Raw genomic sequence first — 17962 nt, 5'->3', positions numbered from 1 at the left:
TCCTAAAATCAATTAGTATTATAATTTGTTTTTAATTTACTTTTATTTTGGTAGGAAAATTCCTTCATTAAAAAGTATCTTAATAGTTAAATTACTTTTATTCAATTATCTAAATATAATGGGAACTTTAAATAGACCTTACCTTTTTTTGTGTGTTTGGGCCACATCCAGTGTTTCTTAAGGTTATGTCTTTGCGCAGAGGCAAAGGGGTCACTCTTGGTGGTGTAGGGGTACTATGCAGTGCTCAGGATCCAATCCCCCTGTCCTGAACGCCAGGTATGCATTCTGCCTCGGAAGCTATCCCCTAATCCCTTACCGCTTTGAACGATTATTAGTTCAACTATGATCAGTTTTAGAAAATGTGACCTCCAAATATCTTATGTAATGGAATTAAAATTTCAACCTAAGACCTTCCGTAGGTTCCATCACATTTACAGGTCTATGTTGGACTGTAACTAGGCCCCCTTTTGGGCCTCCCACAAATTTCTTTCCCTGTTGCATTAGCAATGTACGCAATGCAACATCTACTGTGCCAATTGATATTGATTCCAGAAAATTAGAAACATGAAGTAAAAAAAATTCCTTAATATATTAAAAATTTTTTGTATCATACAAGCAGTGCTCAGGGCTTACTCTTGGCTCTGTGCTCAGGGAGTACTTCTGGCGGGTTTAGGGGACTATATGGGGAATCGGGGATTGAATCCTGGTTGCTCAAGTTCAAGGCAAGTGCTCTACCACTGCACTCTTTTTCCAGTCGCAACTCTTTAGAAAGTTTAAAATCCATATTCCAGTCCATGGTATTGGTCAACAGTGTGGAACTGCTGCCAATGTGTTGATCATTTCTGTGTTGATCTGAACAAAAGTTTTCCAAAAAAATTTCCTTAGTCAATAAAGGTTAGTGGTTCCTCCAAATTTCAATATATTAAATTTTCTCTCTATATCAGGGACATTGAAAACAAATTCAGACAGAACCTTATGTGAAGTCCTTCTAATTGCGTTTTTATACCACTCACATGTGAATTTTAGCAAAACTGTTCTCTCAATCTGTCTCACCAATGTCTCAGTAGGAAGCAGGGTGGGATGAGGGTTGGGCAATGAGGCACGACATGAGCCTGTCTTCATTAACATTTAGGGCACACGATTAAATCATGAGTAATTTTTTGTTTTAAGTATTGCATTAAATATTGTATCGACAGAATTTATAGCATCTGAAAGTTGGTGTATGAAACAGTGTTTCACTCATATAAACCCGGTTTGGGCCTTGCTTAGGGACACAATCTCCTTGTCTGACTGCTTAGTGCAGACAGTGAATGTACCGAAATAGGTGCAGTAGAAACCATGATCTGAGAGATCAAACGAAAAGTGAACGGGTATTATAAAATCACTACTGAGGGCAGTGGGAGTAGGTTTTTATTTGTACGGTACTCCTTAAACTGTGGAAACTCTTCTAAAACCATTTCTATTCTATCTATCTATCTATCTATCTATCTATCTATCTATCCATCCATCCATCCATCATCTATATCTATCTACCTATATAGATATAGATAGATACATGTAATGTGCAATGCAAGTGCTCTACTGCTGCACTCTTTTTCCAGTCCCAACTCTTTAGAAAGTTTAAGATCTATATTCTGGCCCACGATATTGGTCAACAATACTGAACCTCTGCCAATGTGTTTATCATCTGTGTTAACCTCAACAAAAGTAGATAATGTATGCATGTACATACATACTGCACTGCACTGTAGCACAGTCATCCCACTGTTCATTGATTTGCTGCAGCAGGCACCAGCAATGTCTCCATCGTGAGACTTGTTGCTACTGTTTTTGGCATATCGAATGCGCCACGGGGAGTTTGCCAGGCTATGCCGTGCAGGCAGAATACTCTCGGCAGCTTGCCAGGCTCTCTGAGAGGGACGGAGGAATTGAACCTGGGTTGGCCGCACGCAAGACAAACGCCCTACCTGCTGCGTAATCGCTCGAGCCCTGTACGTACATGCATATGTGTTAATTGTTTTCTGGTTTGGGCCTCACCTCTTAGTGCTGAGGGCCTACTCTTGGCATATTGCTCAGGGTACTCCTGGTGGGGTTCAGAGGACAATGTGATGTCAGGGATTGAGCCTGGGTATTCCACATACCATGCATCTACACTGTCCCTTCCTGCAACCCCTTTGCTCTGATATAAAGGCAGAGGTTCTTCTCATAATTTACTCATGAGGAGAAATAGGTGACTATTTCATTTTTTAAGTGATACTTTCTAAAAGTGTAAAAGAGAGAACATTACTGTTTTGAGTGCCAGAAGTAGGTATACTGAATCCTGTATACAATAGCAAATTTTCTATGTTTGATCCCATTTTCATGAAAAAATGTCTTGCTGAATAAAGTTATAGAATAAACTAACAATTTAGTGAATACACTTGCTTAAATTTGGGGGCATGCCTTTCAGTAGTTATAGCTATTGATACTTTTATGCAATTACTCTACATGCACTTATTTTTTCCCCATACCATACAATTTAAATTTTTTTCTGATAGGCAGAGATATAATTCTTTGCATATGAATAGAACAGCCACCCTATGGCTTTATGGCACATATTATAAATACATATAGGTGTAAGGGGAAGAAATCTTTCAAACACCTTAATGTGTAAGTGGTGAAAGTGCAGAAACAAAGCATCATATAAAATCAAAAATATAAATACTTAGCTTGAAAAAGAAGTATGAGAACTTTAGAAATGATCCTGAAAGTTAATAGCAGTCAGGTGCACTTTGAAGTTTTAATAATTTAGAATTTTAAATAATAGTTCAAAATTTTAAATGTCATGTTTAAATTGCCCACTTCTTTAAAAATTCTAATAACTTGACTATTTACTATGTGATGGTTTGCAGTTGTTATGTTCACAAAATAGATACCTTTTTAAAATGGAGCAACATTCATCACGGACTCACACACTTATAAAGTCATCACTGGGTCTTGGAGACAAGCTATTTATTTGATGAATAACAGAATCTATTGCTACTCCTGTCATTTATCCTTGCAATTTTTAGGAATTCTTCTCTTATTATAATAAACTCTATCTCAGGATAACTCAAAGCCAACTTGTATAGAGATTTTATCACTATCCAAAGCATTTTCAAGGATGAAGGTCATCATAAAACAGGTCTGTATAAGGGTAGTAAAGGGCAAATATTTCTCATCCTCATATCCAATAATAGAATAAAAAAAGGCTTTTTTTTAATATTGAACAACATCTATATGCTGAGGAACAGAAAAAAAGAATAAGAAAAAATCAATCTGTACTATATAGAAAAGGCAAAACGTAGTATCAGTTGTAAAACCCACTTTCTATTTAAATTCCTCCCTTTTCACAGTTGATCGTATAATATCTATAATTATTATTATAAAGACTACCAAGTATAAGACCTTTTGTAAAATGTATGAAGAGAGAAACAAATCTGCATTCATTAATAAAACAAAATATTTGATTAGAGTATATGGATAAAATGAAATATTCATGATTTTAGTTTATTTTCTGAATTTATTAATAATCTTTATATATATTTATATATGTATGGCTTTGAGCAAAGACAAGAAATACTCTAACTCATCCCTGATCATACAGTTTTCATTAGAATTAGCTATTCTATTATTTTCCCAGCAGCAGAAAGACCAAGCTTTTCAATAATACATTTCTTTCTGTACAGATTAAAACTCCATACTTGCGGGCTTAAGGATGTACAGAGAAAAGAGGTCACTTTTCACCTAGCAATGAACCTTTATATTACAGGAATAGTGTCATTTCCCCCTTAAGTCTAAGAATATATATATTCATACATATATATCTATATAATTTACCCTGTACCATTTTATTAGTTTAACATATAAACCTTAGCTTTTAGTTTTTAATCCATCCTATTACAAAGTGAATAAAAATTTTATGGTTGCACTGAAAGACCATGCAATTAAATTTTGCTTGTTTCCCAATAGTGCTCAAAATTAAAAAAAAAACAAAAATTTTATATATATAAAAATATTTCACTACCAAATTCATTAGTCCTATCAAATGTAAACCTTTAATAATTTAAAGGACCAATACATGATCTTAATAAATTGAAGTTAATTGTCAATATTTTAATAAAATAAATGAGTCTTGTACTGATATGTAATTGGTCTTGCAGCTTTTCCATAGGTTCTAGGTAGACTGAGCGATCCCTTTCTTACACCATTACTGACATGCCATCACGTGTCACCATCATGTTAATAACGGTACATTGACTAGCATTGTTGATTACTTCCACACAAGCTGGGGGCTGTTAGGAAATAAACATAACAACTCATTTTGGTATTAAATCCACAAAAGGCATACAGGCAGCATGGATCCGTTTTAGAGTTTTTGCTTTTGTTTTGATTTCTGTCCTCAAGTCTATCTAGAGGCCCTGCCCCGTTTCATGAGTGATCTTTGTTTTCTTCTTAAATAGATCACCAGTGGCAAAGACCTGGAAGACCTCCACTCTAGGTCATTCTCTTAACTTGTGTTATTTCTAGAAGTTGGTTATTAGGAATCTTCCAATTGTGTTCCAGTCATCCACCAGATTCGTGGGATGCATTAGGCACAAATGATTACTAAAAGACTTCTTTGAGAAGAAGCAGATGCATACAGACCATGGAAAGAGTTAAGGAAACAGACAAACAAACATACAAACAAACAATGCTTAGACATTCACTTTGAACTCTGCTTTCTGAAACCATGTTCATACTTTTCTCAGCACATTTAAAAGAACAAACCTCCAATCTAAGGGCTATGTTAGTTAACACATGCCTTACAGTTGACTAGCCATTTAGTTACAATATACATACAGCAAAAGTGTGTGTTTCCAAACAGACATGATACTATAGTATACTTCTTTAAATTAACACCACAGTAAACTACCAACTACGGTAAAGACGCAGAATACACTGGCAATTCCAAATCAAGCTGTGATTTACAAATCATTATTTAAATAATAATAACAGTAGAATAATATTAAATGAAAGTGAAAACCTCACTTCTAGACTTAAGTCAGAGATCAAAGTCAGCCTTATAGGAATTTTAAGATAGGCAAGTTATGAACGGTTATACTTTTCTAGAAATAAGAAATACTGTTCCTTTCCCTACAATGACTGAGTTGAACCTATATTTTCCCCCAAAGCATGCAGGGACTACTTTCATTTGCTTGATTATGGCAAGGAGGAATAAAAGTAATGGTTTTCAGTGTAATACAAGCAATTTGTAGAATCAAGCATACAATTTTATAAAACATTGCAGGTTAAAAATAATATTGTAGGTGTCAAGCCATTGCATTACAGTTGAATAGTTGTCACAATTAGGTTTTGCAAAATTTAAAACTCTAAGTTTTGAAGTGAAGCAAGAAAACTAAATCCTTAAATGATGACTTTTACCTTCATACGGCACAGAATAGCTATTTTTACTTGGGTGGAAGAGTTATATTAACATTGATTGAGTCTTGGTGAAAGTCCAATAACACATGAAAACAAACATCTCCACAGCTTTCTGAGAGATCAGTGAATATGTTTGAGGTTAGGGATATTCAGGGAATAATGACAACACTAGTCTGCTATGTGGTCAAGCATGTAGTGTGTTCCTTAGCCTAATTCAAAATCAAAAGCACCAAGATACAAGTTAGATCTATAAAAGGGGATTTTCTATTTAATATTCCATAATAATGACTAACAATTTAGATGCAGAGTCATAGCTAATGAATATAGATTTTATTGGTGCTATTTAGTTAATGCTCATTTGAGTTGCCTTTTTAAAATTAGAGTTTTGTTTCATTGAATCCAAGAACTCTTCATCAAATAGAGAAATACATATACCAAAGGAATTAAGTAAAAGTAGGTTAAAAATAAATAATCTTACAACAACATTTTAAATCTTTTAATGATTTAAAGAAAGGAAGACATATAACACTGAATGCTAAACAGGTCTTTGAAATTTTCTTGGGAATTTAGATATATATTTCATAGTATATGTATATTTATATATATATATATATTTTACAATTTGCATGTAGGCCAGAGCTGTCTAAGATATCTCTTCATAGTAGGTTATAGGGATCTATCAGGAGATAGAATAAAATAAGATCTGAGAATATCCTCAGTTTATTAAAGTATTTTCTGCTTTGACAATCAGCAGGGATCATAAATTTGAAGCAAATCGTGGCTTTTCTGCATCTGGGTCTGTACTTAAGACTGAGGAAGATTCTCTCTGAAGAGCAGCTGCTGGTGGAGGGGGTGCTGGGGGGACTCCTCGGTTGGGGGGGATGGCTCCCGAAGACATCTGTCGGAACAGGGTGACCCGCTGGGGGACAGTGCCCCTGGTCCCTGCCTGCAGGCCTGTGCTGTGGACCCCTGCCAAGGGCTGAGGGATGGAGGCCAGGGACTCGCCCACAGTGGGATGAGGTCTGGAAATCAGGGTGGACACCTCATGGGGCAGCGAGGGCTGTGAGGCTGAGAGGGGCCTGACCTCGCGGGTCAGGCTGGTGTTGTGAAGCGCCTGCGTGCTCTTGTGCACTTCGTTTTTCGGGGTGGAACTGCTGGGTGTCTGTGGCTGCTGGGGCTGTTGCTGGCTCTGCGGAGGCTGGGGCTGCTGCAGTTGCTGCTGCTGTTGCATGAGTGACAGCTGGGAAGCGGTGGGGGAAGCATAGTGGAAAGTTCGAGTGGCCAGTGGACTCTGTACTGGAGGGCTACAGACCGCAGCAGTGTAGGAGCAGGTGGAGAGGATGGCTGGCTGCTGAGGGGTCTGGGCGCTGGGGCTGGGGGAATGCAGATTGCTATGAGACAGGCTGGTCGCTGTGTATACTGGTGGAGACTGTGTCCTCATGCGAGAGGTGGGAGTAGTAGCTAAAGAGGTGGAATTCAGGGCAGTCATTTGAGGATAATTGATTGGAGCAATTGCCTGCACCATCTCCCTGTCATGCTTCACGATCTGCTTCAGGATCTCGTTCTCCTGATTGTTGAAAACACCAGTGTTCAGATCCTTCTGGAACTTCTGCAGAAGAATTGAGTTTTTCTTTCCTGTCAGCAAAAGAAAGACGGGCACTTAAAAAGCCTGCAGTTCACTATTGACAACTCCAGGAGAGTGGTCCCTACAAACAGATGTGTTTTCTAGAAGATGCTGATACCCCAACGACTCACCTTTAGACATCAAACAGAAGTGTCCACCATTCCCTTTACATTTATATCTACAAATTTTATAATCTGCTCATGGCAAATGAGAAAAGTTCCTAAGATGATATTTTGCCGTTTAATAGAAGAAGTGGAAGTTATTTTTGACATGAAGGCAAACTTGATGGCTAGGGGATGACATTTTGAGTAATAAGGGTGTGAGGCCAAGATGTGAATGGAAAGTTAGTTTTCAAAGAAATAAAAATACAATGGATTCCCTACTCAAGACTTTATCTTATTTTGTTCTCTGGTTTTTGAAACCAGTATGTTCTTAATCCCATTTGTCCAGAAAAGATAGCAGGATAATATTTTAATGAGGCTGGGTAAAATGTCAATAATACTGGAAACAAGAGATCAAAACTTGAACAACTAAACTTAAAAAATGTGCTTGTCAATTGATTCACTTATCCATTTGGAAGTGGGAGGGAACAAAGATGACGTGGTGCCCCTGGCGGAAGTATTGGTGCTGGAATACAGTATGTCTGAAACTCATCTACGAATAAGTTTGTAATATTATTGTGTCTTAATAAAACTTTAAAATAAAAAAAATACTCAGTTTCATTTGGATCCTAGCAATTTAACCAGAGTAAACAAAATTAGTGTCCAAGTTTTGGGAATTTAAAATAAAATTTTGCCAGTGGAATACTTTGCAGTCATATTGAGAACCACTTTGCTATCTCTTCTGAAAAGTTGTTGGATGGATCAAGGGCATGAGAGACGCCAGGCTCCCTCTAGAACTGTATGTGATCTACTTCCTTTCCTTTTATCGACTTTTGCAGGTTTTCAGTAAGCAGATAGTCTCCAGGCAGAATAGCAATTAGAATCAATAGAGAATGATAAAATAAAGTTATTTTTAAAGGGATCACTGATAAAATTATATCTGGGTGAATATTAAAATGGATAAGTGAATCAATTGCTATATTGCTACGGAAAAAAATCACATCAGAAGTAATAAATACTATTTTTGAACTGTAAATCGTCATAATTTAACTGACTTCTGGGAAAAGAAATTATTTTAAATGGCTACCTAAATAATCAGTCTCTTTATACTTTTGTCCTAATTTTTCAGAGAACAAAAAACTCATTCCGCAGTCCCTCATCAAAATTGTCAGTAATGAATATAAATACTTATTTAGCATATTCCCATAGCTAATTATAGTATATATCTTTAGGAAATAACCAGAAAATTGAAAAAGATATTATTTCTTGTTGTCATGTGAATAGTCAATATTCAAATCTATCTGTGACCTTGTATTAAAATGGCTAAACTTTCAAATTACCAATAGAATTCTGCAAGAACTAAAACTGGAAATACTTGTTTTTATATTATTGATTGCAAATCATTTCATATGAACTTCTTTTTTTCTGGTGTTTTAGGATTTTTTAATATCTGGCAGTGCTCAGGCCTTACTCCTGGCTCCGCACTCAGGGATTTCTCCCGGTAGGCTTGGCAGTACATATGAGGTATTGGGTATCGAATCCTGTTTGGACACTTACAACCCGTTGTACTTATTCTGCAGTCCCTCATAAAATCTTTTTAATAAAAATTAACTGTGATGAATTCAATGAGTGTAAATATGAGTATCAGATTCAGAATTTTTCTACTGTGACCCTGATTTTATTTTTTTTTATTCCCACCAGCATATGAAAATATCTCATTTATTTTTTTATAGACCATTACAAAGCTTATTTATGATCGGATTTCAGTCATATAGTATTCCAACACCCATCTCTCTACCAGTATACATTTCCCAGCACCAGTGTCCCCAGGTTCTCTCCCAATTACCCCCGGTCTCCAACCCCAGCCTGCCTCTATGGCAGGAGCTTTCCTTCTTTCTTTCTCTCTCTCTCTCTCTCTCTCTCTCTCTCTCTCTCTCTCTCTCTCTCTCTCTCTCTCTCTCTCTTTCTCTGTCTCTCTCTCTTTCCCCCTCTCTCTCTCCTCCTTCCCCCTCCCCTTTTGGGCATTGTGGTTTGCAATATTGATACTGAAAGGTTATCAAGAATATCTATTACCTACTTTTAACCATCAGATCTTGTCCAGCATGATCATTCCCAGCTATGACTGTCATAATAGTCTCTTCTCTATCTTACCTACCCTGATCCCCCCCCCCCCCCCACACACACACACAAACTTGTGGTTAACAACAAATTAACCATTGTATAGTCCTCCTTACCCCTGTTTTTCCTGGCCATGGATATTGTGATTCTGATTTTAAAGTTTTGTCTAAATATCTAACTAGATGAAGGAAAAAACCCTTATGACTAGAAATCAGTCTCTGAGCTTGCCATGGATATGCACACATCAGATGGAAGTTATTTTCAAATGAAGAAAGGGTGTTTTTAGGGGAATCACCTCTCTTATCGCAATACTTCCTTTAGTTCTCTAAGTTGTGGATTTCTATCATTTATTTTTGTCTTGTTTTAGGGTGAAACATGGCAATGCTCAGAGCTCTGTGCTCCAGGGTTCATGCCCAGCAGGGCTTCAGGGGCCCTATATGAGGTCTAGGATCAAATTGAGTCAGTGTGTTCAAGGCAAGCACCTTAACTCTTGTACTCCTTCTTGGGCCTCTGTTATGTTATTATGCCTAAGGGTAATGCTGAAATACTACCTTCATTTCTCCTAACTAGATTTTTGCATGTTAGGCATACTATTCATTGTCCTACTAATAGAGAGGTGTGATGTGCAGAAAATGAAGCTGATATAAGAACACATCACTGAAACATTCTTGCCTTTATAGTTTTTTTGTTGTTGTTAAATGGTATTTTATTCAAATGATCTTTGTGTTTAATTCATGGGTCATTTAAAAATATATTTTTAACAACTTTTTGTTGATGAATCACTGGTTTAAAGGGAAATGATTAGTTTAGGAGTACACCACACCCACCAAAGTACCAATAGCTTCCTACCATAGTGTGTTTCAAAGGCATCGTTCTAAGTGAAATAAGCTAGAGGGGAAAGACAAATGTTGGATAATCTTACTTATACTTTGGGCATAGATGAGCACAGCAAAGGGAGCCCTTGCCTTTAAAATAATAAAGCAGTTGAAGTTCATCTTTGCTTACTTCTAAGTGTTCCCAACCCCATCTCCCTTGAATTCATTTATTCCTTCATCCCTCCCTTACCCTCTTCATCAATACTCTTTATACACTAGGTAGTAAATGTAATAGGAATTAGATATCTACATTAATAAAGCTTAGCATGATAGAGTAATTGCAGTAAGAAAAGCGGTATGTGATAAAGAACTTCTAAGTGATATGGGAGAATATATGCAGGAAACTCAGGCCTTGAGTAGAAGGGCAGATGGTCATAGAGGTTTACACAAAGAAATGATAACTAAATGGAGATATGAATATTAGGTAGATTTAAGCAAGGAAAAAAAGAAAGAGCATGATGCGGTGAGGAGGAGGTCTGGATAGGCAAATTGGGTGCATATTACTTTCTGATAGGATGTTTCAATATATCTTTGGAAGTTAACAGAAAGTCCTTGTGATCTAACTTTACTATAAATTTTTTTCCCAACTAGTGTGACTAATAACATCTTATTTACAAATATATACATTTTAAATTCATAACAGAGAAGACTTCAAAATAACTTGATGTTTTCAAAGCAAAGCATCTATCTAGGGCACTTCTATCAAGGCTTTTTAATGTATGAGTCTATTACAAACATTCAAAAGCAGCTGAGATGACTATAAAGAAAATTTTCAGTTTATCACATAGTAAAAATGTTAATCCTAAAGAACACAAAAACTCTTATGTTAAAATGTGATTATAATGCAGACTCATACCAATATGTTGTTAGTTTGATTGTTATTCTATCTAAAATTTTTAAATTAATTTTTATTAGTGAAACACCATGAGGTACAGTTGTACTTACAAATTTTTGTGCTTGGGTTTTGATTATACAATGATCAAATACTCATCCCTCCACCAGTGCCCATTTTCCACCACCATGGATCCCAGTATCCCTCCCACACCCTTCCCCCCCTGCCTCTGTGGCAGGGCATTCCCTTTTGTTCTCTCTCTCCTTTTGAGTGTTGTGGTCTGCAAAAGAGGCATTGAGTGGCAATCATGTTCGGTCCATATTCTACTTTCAATATGCATCTCCCCTCCTGGAAGGATCCTCCAAACACCCTTTATTTGGTGCTCCCTTCTCTATCTGAGCTGCCCTTTCCCCTAGAATGCCCGGCTGGCCTCTAAGCCATGGAGTAATCCTCCTGGTACTGATCTCAGCTATTCTTGGGTATTAATCTCCTATTTTGTTACTTTATGTCCCCCAGATGAATGCAATCTTTTTTTGTCTATCCTTTTCTTTCTGACTATCTAAAATTTTTTACTATTGGTTTTCACCTGAAGATTCAAATTGTTTGGGCATCAATGAGGAATACAGATTATTTAGCTAGTAAAAACAGAGATGAATAAATAAATCCAGAATATTTTGAAGAGAAAGCTAAAAGCCTCAGATCTTTTTAGATTATGTGGTTACAGTTAGTTGCTATGTTCATGCTAACTCTATGAACCAGCATTTTGTATTTATGGCTAGAAATTTATTTTAACCCACCAGATTAAAGTGTAATTTTGATAAAATAGAAAACTAAAGAGAGTACCTACCTATTCTATCTAGTCGGTCAATGGCAACTGTCTCAAAGGCTCTTCTCATCATTGGATATTCCTCCAGAACCTCATTAAAATTGTCCACAGAAAGTGAGTAGAGGCGACAGTAGGTATCAGCTCGAACACTGGCAGTGCGCCGTCCCTTGGTCAACAGGCAAATCTCTATTAAAAAAAATAAAGACAGGTTTGTAATTTTCCTTTAGAGGTGGTTACTCAGCTCTCTCTCCCCCAACCCCGCTAACCCCCTTATAAAATTCTCCAGGGCTAGCATGCATGATTAGTATTATTTTCTATTTTATTCATGAATCCATTCTGACAGTTAAAAGTATTCAATCTCTAATGCTCAGTTTTTGAGACCAAACTTTTTTTTTTTAAGCCTCTAACCTCTATGTGCCACTTCCCTTGTGGAATCTACAGTAGAGCTGTAAACCGGAAGATTCTATAATCAAACAGAAGTATTTATGAATTCTAGAAGGCAGATGGTATCATGTGGACAGAAAATAATGGGAGCTTAAACCTTAGGAAGTTCTAGAATCAATCAAAACTCAAGAGGTTTAGATAAGTACATGATAGGTATGTCTTATAGTATATATTCCCAATAAGATCAGTACAAATGATTGTTCATGTATTTTTTTTTCACAAAATCTAATGAGCTTTCTTTATTGAAATTTAAAATCTTATCATAAATATTGCCGTGTTTGGTTTTGTGTCCTAGCTAAATAAATCTACATGTGGTCACTTTAATTTTCATTTTCCACAATCTCTTAAAGTAAATCCCTGTGGATTCAATTAAAAAACAAAAAACACCAAAACCAGCAACACAAAAATAGTATTCTGTCCATCAGATGGCCTAAGTCCTCCAGCCTATGACTAGCACGTGTGAAGATGAATTTGATCTTTGGTATTGCTGGATCCTCTAACAGCAGGGTGGCCTTGGTGACACCTGCACCTCTGGCCAGCTCCAGAGTAGTGTGCAGCAGGCCCATACACTGAAACATCAGGCGCCCAGTGTGGGGTGGAGCAGAGCTCTGTTGGGAAGGCATCACAGTACCCACAAGCAACTCTGGGCGTAATCCCTATTTTCAAAAAAAAAAAGGAAATAATTAAAATTTTCAGCTTCAAAATACACAATTTGAACAAAGGATTGGCAAAAGTTTATCAGAAAAACATCCTTTCTTATGAGAAAGAAATATGTTTTCTAAAAGAAGAAAGTATAGGAAAAATAAAGATTTAAAGGGATGGTATTCACCCTCCTTTGAACTTATTTAAAGAACATATTGTGAGAAAAACATGTCAGAGGTGCAATATACTTGATGTTAGACCTGGAGATGTGAATCAAACATATCTACTTTTGTATTAATTATGTGCTGCTAATAAATTAAGTTTGTTTTAATGAAGAAGTTATTTAAGTGTAATGTATTTCTTTGTTCTGGGGCCACATTAGGTGGTTCTCAGGGTTTACTACTCCTGGCTCTGAGTTCATGGATGACTCCTCGAGGTCCTCAGAGGACCATATGAGGTACTGGGGATTGAACTCTGATCATCTGTGCACAAGGCAAGCTCTTAAGGATCTCAGATCTTGTAACTGTAATTTAACAAAAATGATAGGACTGAATTTAGGCAAGCTAGGGCATTTGAACCAATCTAGAAAGATTAGGAATTACCATATAAAATATCACAATTATGTTGGTGCTGTTTATGGTGAGAAATATATCAAAAATTTAATAAATTATATTGTGGAATATTTATATTTATGTTCCCATTCAGGGGCACATGTGTGTGCATGTGTCTGTTTCATATTATAGGAAGATAAAATTACCTGGTTGATATTTAACAACAAGATATATTATTGTGGACAGGATCATTAGTACAGTGGTTATGGAGCATGCCTTTCATCCCACCATCTTGAGTTAAAATCTCCAGCACCACATGGTTCTTCAAGAACCATAAATGTCACCCCAAGAGTCAAGAATAGACCCTGGGCACTGTCAGATGTGGTCCAAATCTCACTGCATAATAATAGTAAGATACATTATTATATCATGGAATTTACCATCAACTCTAATCAAAACAATGTAAAATGAATATTTTCAACTTAATATCAACATTAAATGCTTGCTTCAATGAATTTATATTATATACTTTACAATTGCCACATAACGGCATGTAAACTGATGAGAAATGTTATCCTTCTTAATTTTGCTTGATATTTGTATGTTAAGTGACCATCTAGAGTCACTCTCTGGTTCCTGATTGAATTGCTTAATGGCCGTGATCCTAGAGACTCAGAAACAAATCTCAAAACCCAGCGGCTTTTGGCAGAAATGCATCTGGTCCCAGAAGTAGGTTACTGGTGCTGGGCCAACCCAGGTGAGAATAGGTTTTATGCCTTGGTCTGTTCCCCCCGGCGGCCCAGTGGCTGCCATCCTTTAGAGGCCACTGGACAGTGAGATTTGGGCCCCCAGTGACGAGACACGCAGGGCCTCACAGGATGGGGGCGGAACCGGTCCTGTCCTCCCCACCCCAACGAGATCCCAAGTCATCGCCCACAAACGGCCTCTCTGGCTTCTGATCAAACTGCTTAATGGCCATGATCCCAGAGACTCAGGAGCAAATCTAGAAAACCAGTGGCTTTTGGCAGAAATCCCTCCAGATTTAAGTGTTAAAATTTTGGAATTTCAAAATCACATGGCCCTACTGCAGCCACTCGACATCATATGTTATTCATAACCAGCAATAGAGCACAAATTGTCTACTGGTGCCTTTTCAGCAGATCTGAGTGTTGGGGTAAAATCTCAAATAATAATGGTGGGTCTGGTGTCAAATTATTGAATGTGATCAAAGTAGAGAAAGAGTAATGTGGAAATCATCTGCCCCACAGGTAGGGGGAGGGTGTGGGATGGGGGTATACTGGGGTTTTTGGTGGTGGAGAATGGGCACTGGTGAAGGTACGGGTGTTTCATTGTATGACCGAGACTTAGACCCGAAAGCTTTGTAAATGCTCTCACAGTGATTAAATAAATAAAATTATAAAAAATGAAAAAAAAAGGTGGAGTTCATGCACAATTCAATCAGCTAATCAGTGGCTGAATAAATAGCAGTACTCCTACATAAAAATAATAAATAAAATAAAATAAATTTTATAAATCATCCATATTTTTTCAATCAAGACTTTCATAAGATATTCTAACTTAACAGGAAAATTTCTACAATTATAAAAATGTTGCTGTCAAAGTGGTTACACATTACATATTTATATACATCTGAAAGTGAGGGGATTGTTTAAATATTTAACAAGTTCTTAAATGGGTGGGGAGAGGGGTATAAAGTTGGAGGATATAGAAAAAACATTCTAAAACGATAGCATAATCTGTGTATAATATTATACTTCGATTATTTCTAGAGACAGTTGATTAATTTTGTCACTAAGGTAAAAAAGATAAGATTTTAGTAAATACATGGCCAATGTAAAACTTTTAAAATCTATATGATAACAATAGAATGAGCATAAAAGCTTATTTTTAAAAAGTAACATGTAAGATTATAATTGTATTTTAAAATGATCACATGCAAGAAAATACAATGTACAACATTTCCTGTTAAGGATGGAAAATATTTCTCTATGTATATTATTATGTGCATTTTCCTTCAACTTTCTTTGAAATGTTATTTGTAGATGTGCATAACTTCGGGGGAGTTTTGGGGAGCCATACACAGCTGTGCCTGATCAGGAAACACTGTTGGCCGTGTTCCAGGGAATATATGTGGTGACAGAGACTGAACCCAACTTGGTGACATGCAAGTCAAGCCCCCTGTCCACAGACTAACCCTCTGGCCTCAACATAAATGTTTTAAAAAGAATTTAAAAAACTATGATATAAATATAAACAACAGATAAAATAAGATACAAAAGAATATAAACAAAATATGTTGACAATGATTACTGTTGTAATCAATTAAATTGGCTTCCTCAACTTAACATTCCAGTTTTTTAAGCATAATTTATTTTGGTATTTATTATTTTAAATTTCCAAGTGACTTCCATTTTCCTATATTTGTTTATTTTTTATGAGATACTTATTTTTTAAAGTTTTTTTATTTTTAAAATTCTTTTTCTTTTTTTCAAATTGAATCACTGTGAGATACAGTTATAAAGCTTTTACATTTGAGTTTCAGTCATACAATGATATAACACCCATTCCCCCACCAGTGCACATTTTCTACCACTGGTGTCCCCAGTCTCCTTCCCCACAACCCCCCTGCCTCTATGGCAACAATTTTCCTTTTACTCTCTCTGTATTCTTGGGCATTATGGTTTGCAATACAGATATTGATAGCCATCATGTTTGTTCCTTTATCTACTTTCATCATACTTATTGTTTTTGAGGGTGTAACATTTCTTCTGTCTCATAGCAGGTGCTGATTCCTAGTTTCAAGAGATGAATATATACTACAAGGAATATGGTCTCACTACCCTACACAAACATAAGCAACAACAATAACAACAACAAAACAAGATATAGGAGCTGGAGTGATAGTGCAGAGATTAGGGTGTTCGCCTTGCATGCATCTCATGAATCGGGTATGATCCTTGGCATCCCATGTACTCCCCCAGGCCCTTCCAGAATTGATCTCTGAATGCAGAGCTAGGAGTAAGCCCTGGCTGTACATGGTCCTCAAAACAAAGAGAAACATAGGAAACACGACATCAAGTCCATATTATTTCATTTATCTAAATATTCAGACAAGGTAAACCTATGGAGATAGCTAACATATTAGTAGTTACTTGAGTGGGTAGTGTGCAGAAGAGGATTATTAATAAACAGCAATCTTATTAGGTGATAAAATGCTCTAAAGCCTGACTTATAATGAGGGCTTCATAATTTTAACTTCTCTTAAAAACTGAATTGTGCACTTGAAACAATCAAATTATATTTAAAATATATAGCAATATAACTGCAGAAATAAGACATGCCTTTTAATTTTATTCCTGTAGTTATTATAGTCTCTTGATTTCTTTCTCTCTCAACTCTGTAATCCCTATTTCTCTGTTACTTTGTTTTCCCCTTTCATGCTGAAATCTTTCTTCATGTAATTCACTGATATTCATTTATATTTAAGGATGAGAACTTGGGGGATGTGCCCGAATTCACTGCCTTGGAATTTCTGTTTAGAATGAAGAGGTGCCCATCTTCATATCTGCTCTATTGGTACCGTATGGCAGAGAGGAGAAGGCTTTGCTTCAGAGTCACCAACATCTCTTTTCTGTTCTATTATTCATTTAGGGAAGAACCATCAGCTTTTTCCCGTCAGGAGAATAAATGTTTTAGAGTGAGGAAAGAGGGGCAGAATCTTTCCACCGCAGGTCCAATTCTGCACTTCTCTTTCTTCCCTTCTCTGTGCAGTGGTAACTTGGTGGCTCTGCCATTTTCTCTGGCATCTCTCTAGAGTTCTGAAAGGAAATCTGTGCTCTGCTTGGCCACAGTTCCCTGTATGTGTATTCAGAGATTCCAGACTCCTGGAATCTTTCCCTTCATCTTTCTCCTCACCTTTCCCTTTATCTTTCATCAGTAACCACCAGCATGCTAACAAACATTTTTGAACATAAGCAACAGAAATTTATTTTTGTCATAGCTCTGGGGACAAAATCAGGGTGATAATACTGCTGGGTTCTGGTAAGGGCTCTCTTCCTGGCTTGCAGATGGCCCCATTCTGTCAGCATGGTCTTCATATGATAGGGAAACAAAGAAAAAGCTTCTGTCCGTTTCTTTTATATGGTCACTAAATTGCACCCTCACCCCGTCACACATACACACACACACACACACAATTTTTTTTTCTTTTTGCGTCATACCCGGCAATGCACAGAGGTCACTTCTGTCTCTGCACTCAGGAATTCACCCTGGTGGTGCTCAGGGGACCACATGGGATGCTGGGAATCAAACCCAGGTCAGCTACGTACAAGGCTAATGCCCTACCTGCTGTGCTATCCCTCCAGCTCCCGTACACACACACACACACACACACACACACACACACACACTTTTATGACCTTGTCTAGCTCTTATTACTTCTCAAGGGCTTCAGTTCTCACTACCGTCACTCTGAGGGTTCGGAATA

The 17962-nt window shown here is 36.9% G+C and overlaps 1 protein-coding gene across 1 annotated transcript in view; it reads right to left on the bottom strand.

Annotated features, from left to right (window-relative positions):
* Nucleotides 1-3521: 3521 nt before the first annotated feature.
* The window catches only part of HCN1 (hyperpolarization activated cyclic nucleotide gated potassium channel 1), a 391355-nt gene continuing 376914 nt past the window's right edge, over nucleotides 3522-17962 (bottom strand). Inside the window, exons 7-8 of the mRNA XM_056112052.1 lie at nucleotides 11840-12004; nucleotides 3522-7077 (exon numbers count right to left, since the gene is read on the bottom strand). Of these exons, the coding sequence (XP_055968027.1) occupies nucleotides 6200-7077; nucleotides 11840-12004 (1043 nt within the window). The 3' untranslated portion in view covers nucleotides 3522-6199. The remainder of the gene's footprint in view (nucleotides 7078-11839; nucleotides 12005-17962) is intronic.

The sequence above is a fragment of the Sorex fumeus genome, unplaced genomic scaffold (genome assembly GCF_029834395.1).
Source record: "Sorex fumeus unplaced genomic scaffold, SorFum_2.1 ptg000015l, whole genome shotgun sequence".
Classification (NCBI taxonomy): domain Eukaryota; kingdom Metazoa; phylum Chordata; class Mammalia; order Eulipotyphla; family Soricidae; genus Sorex; species Sorex fumeus.
This window is presented reverse-complemented; position numbering and strand designations above follow the sequence as displayed.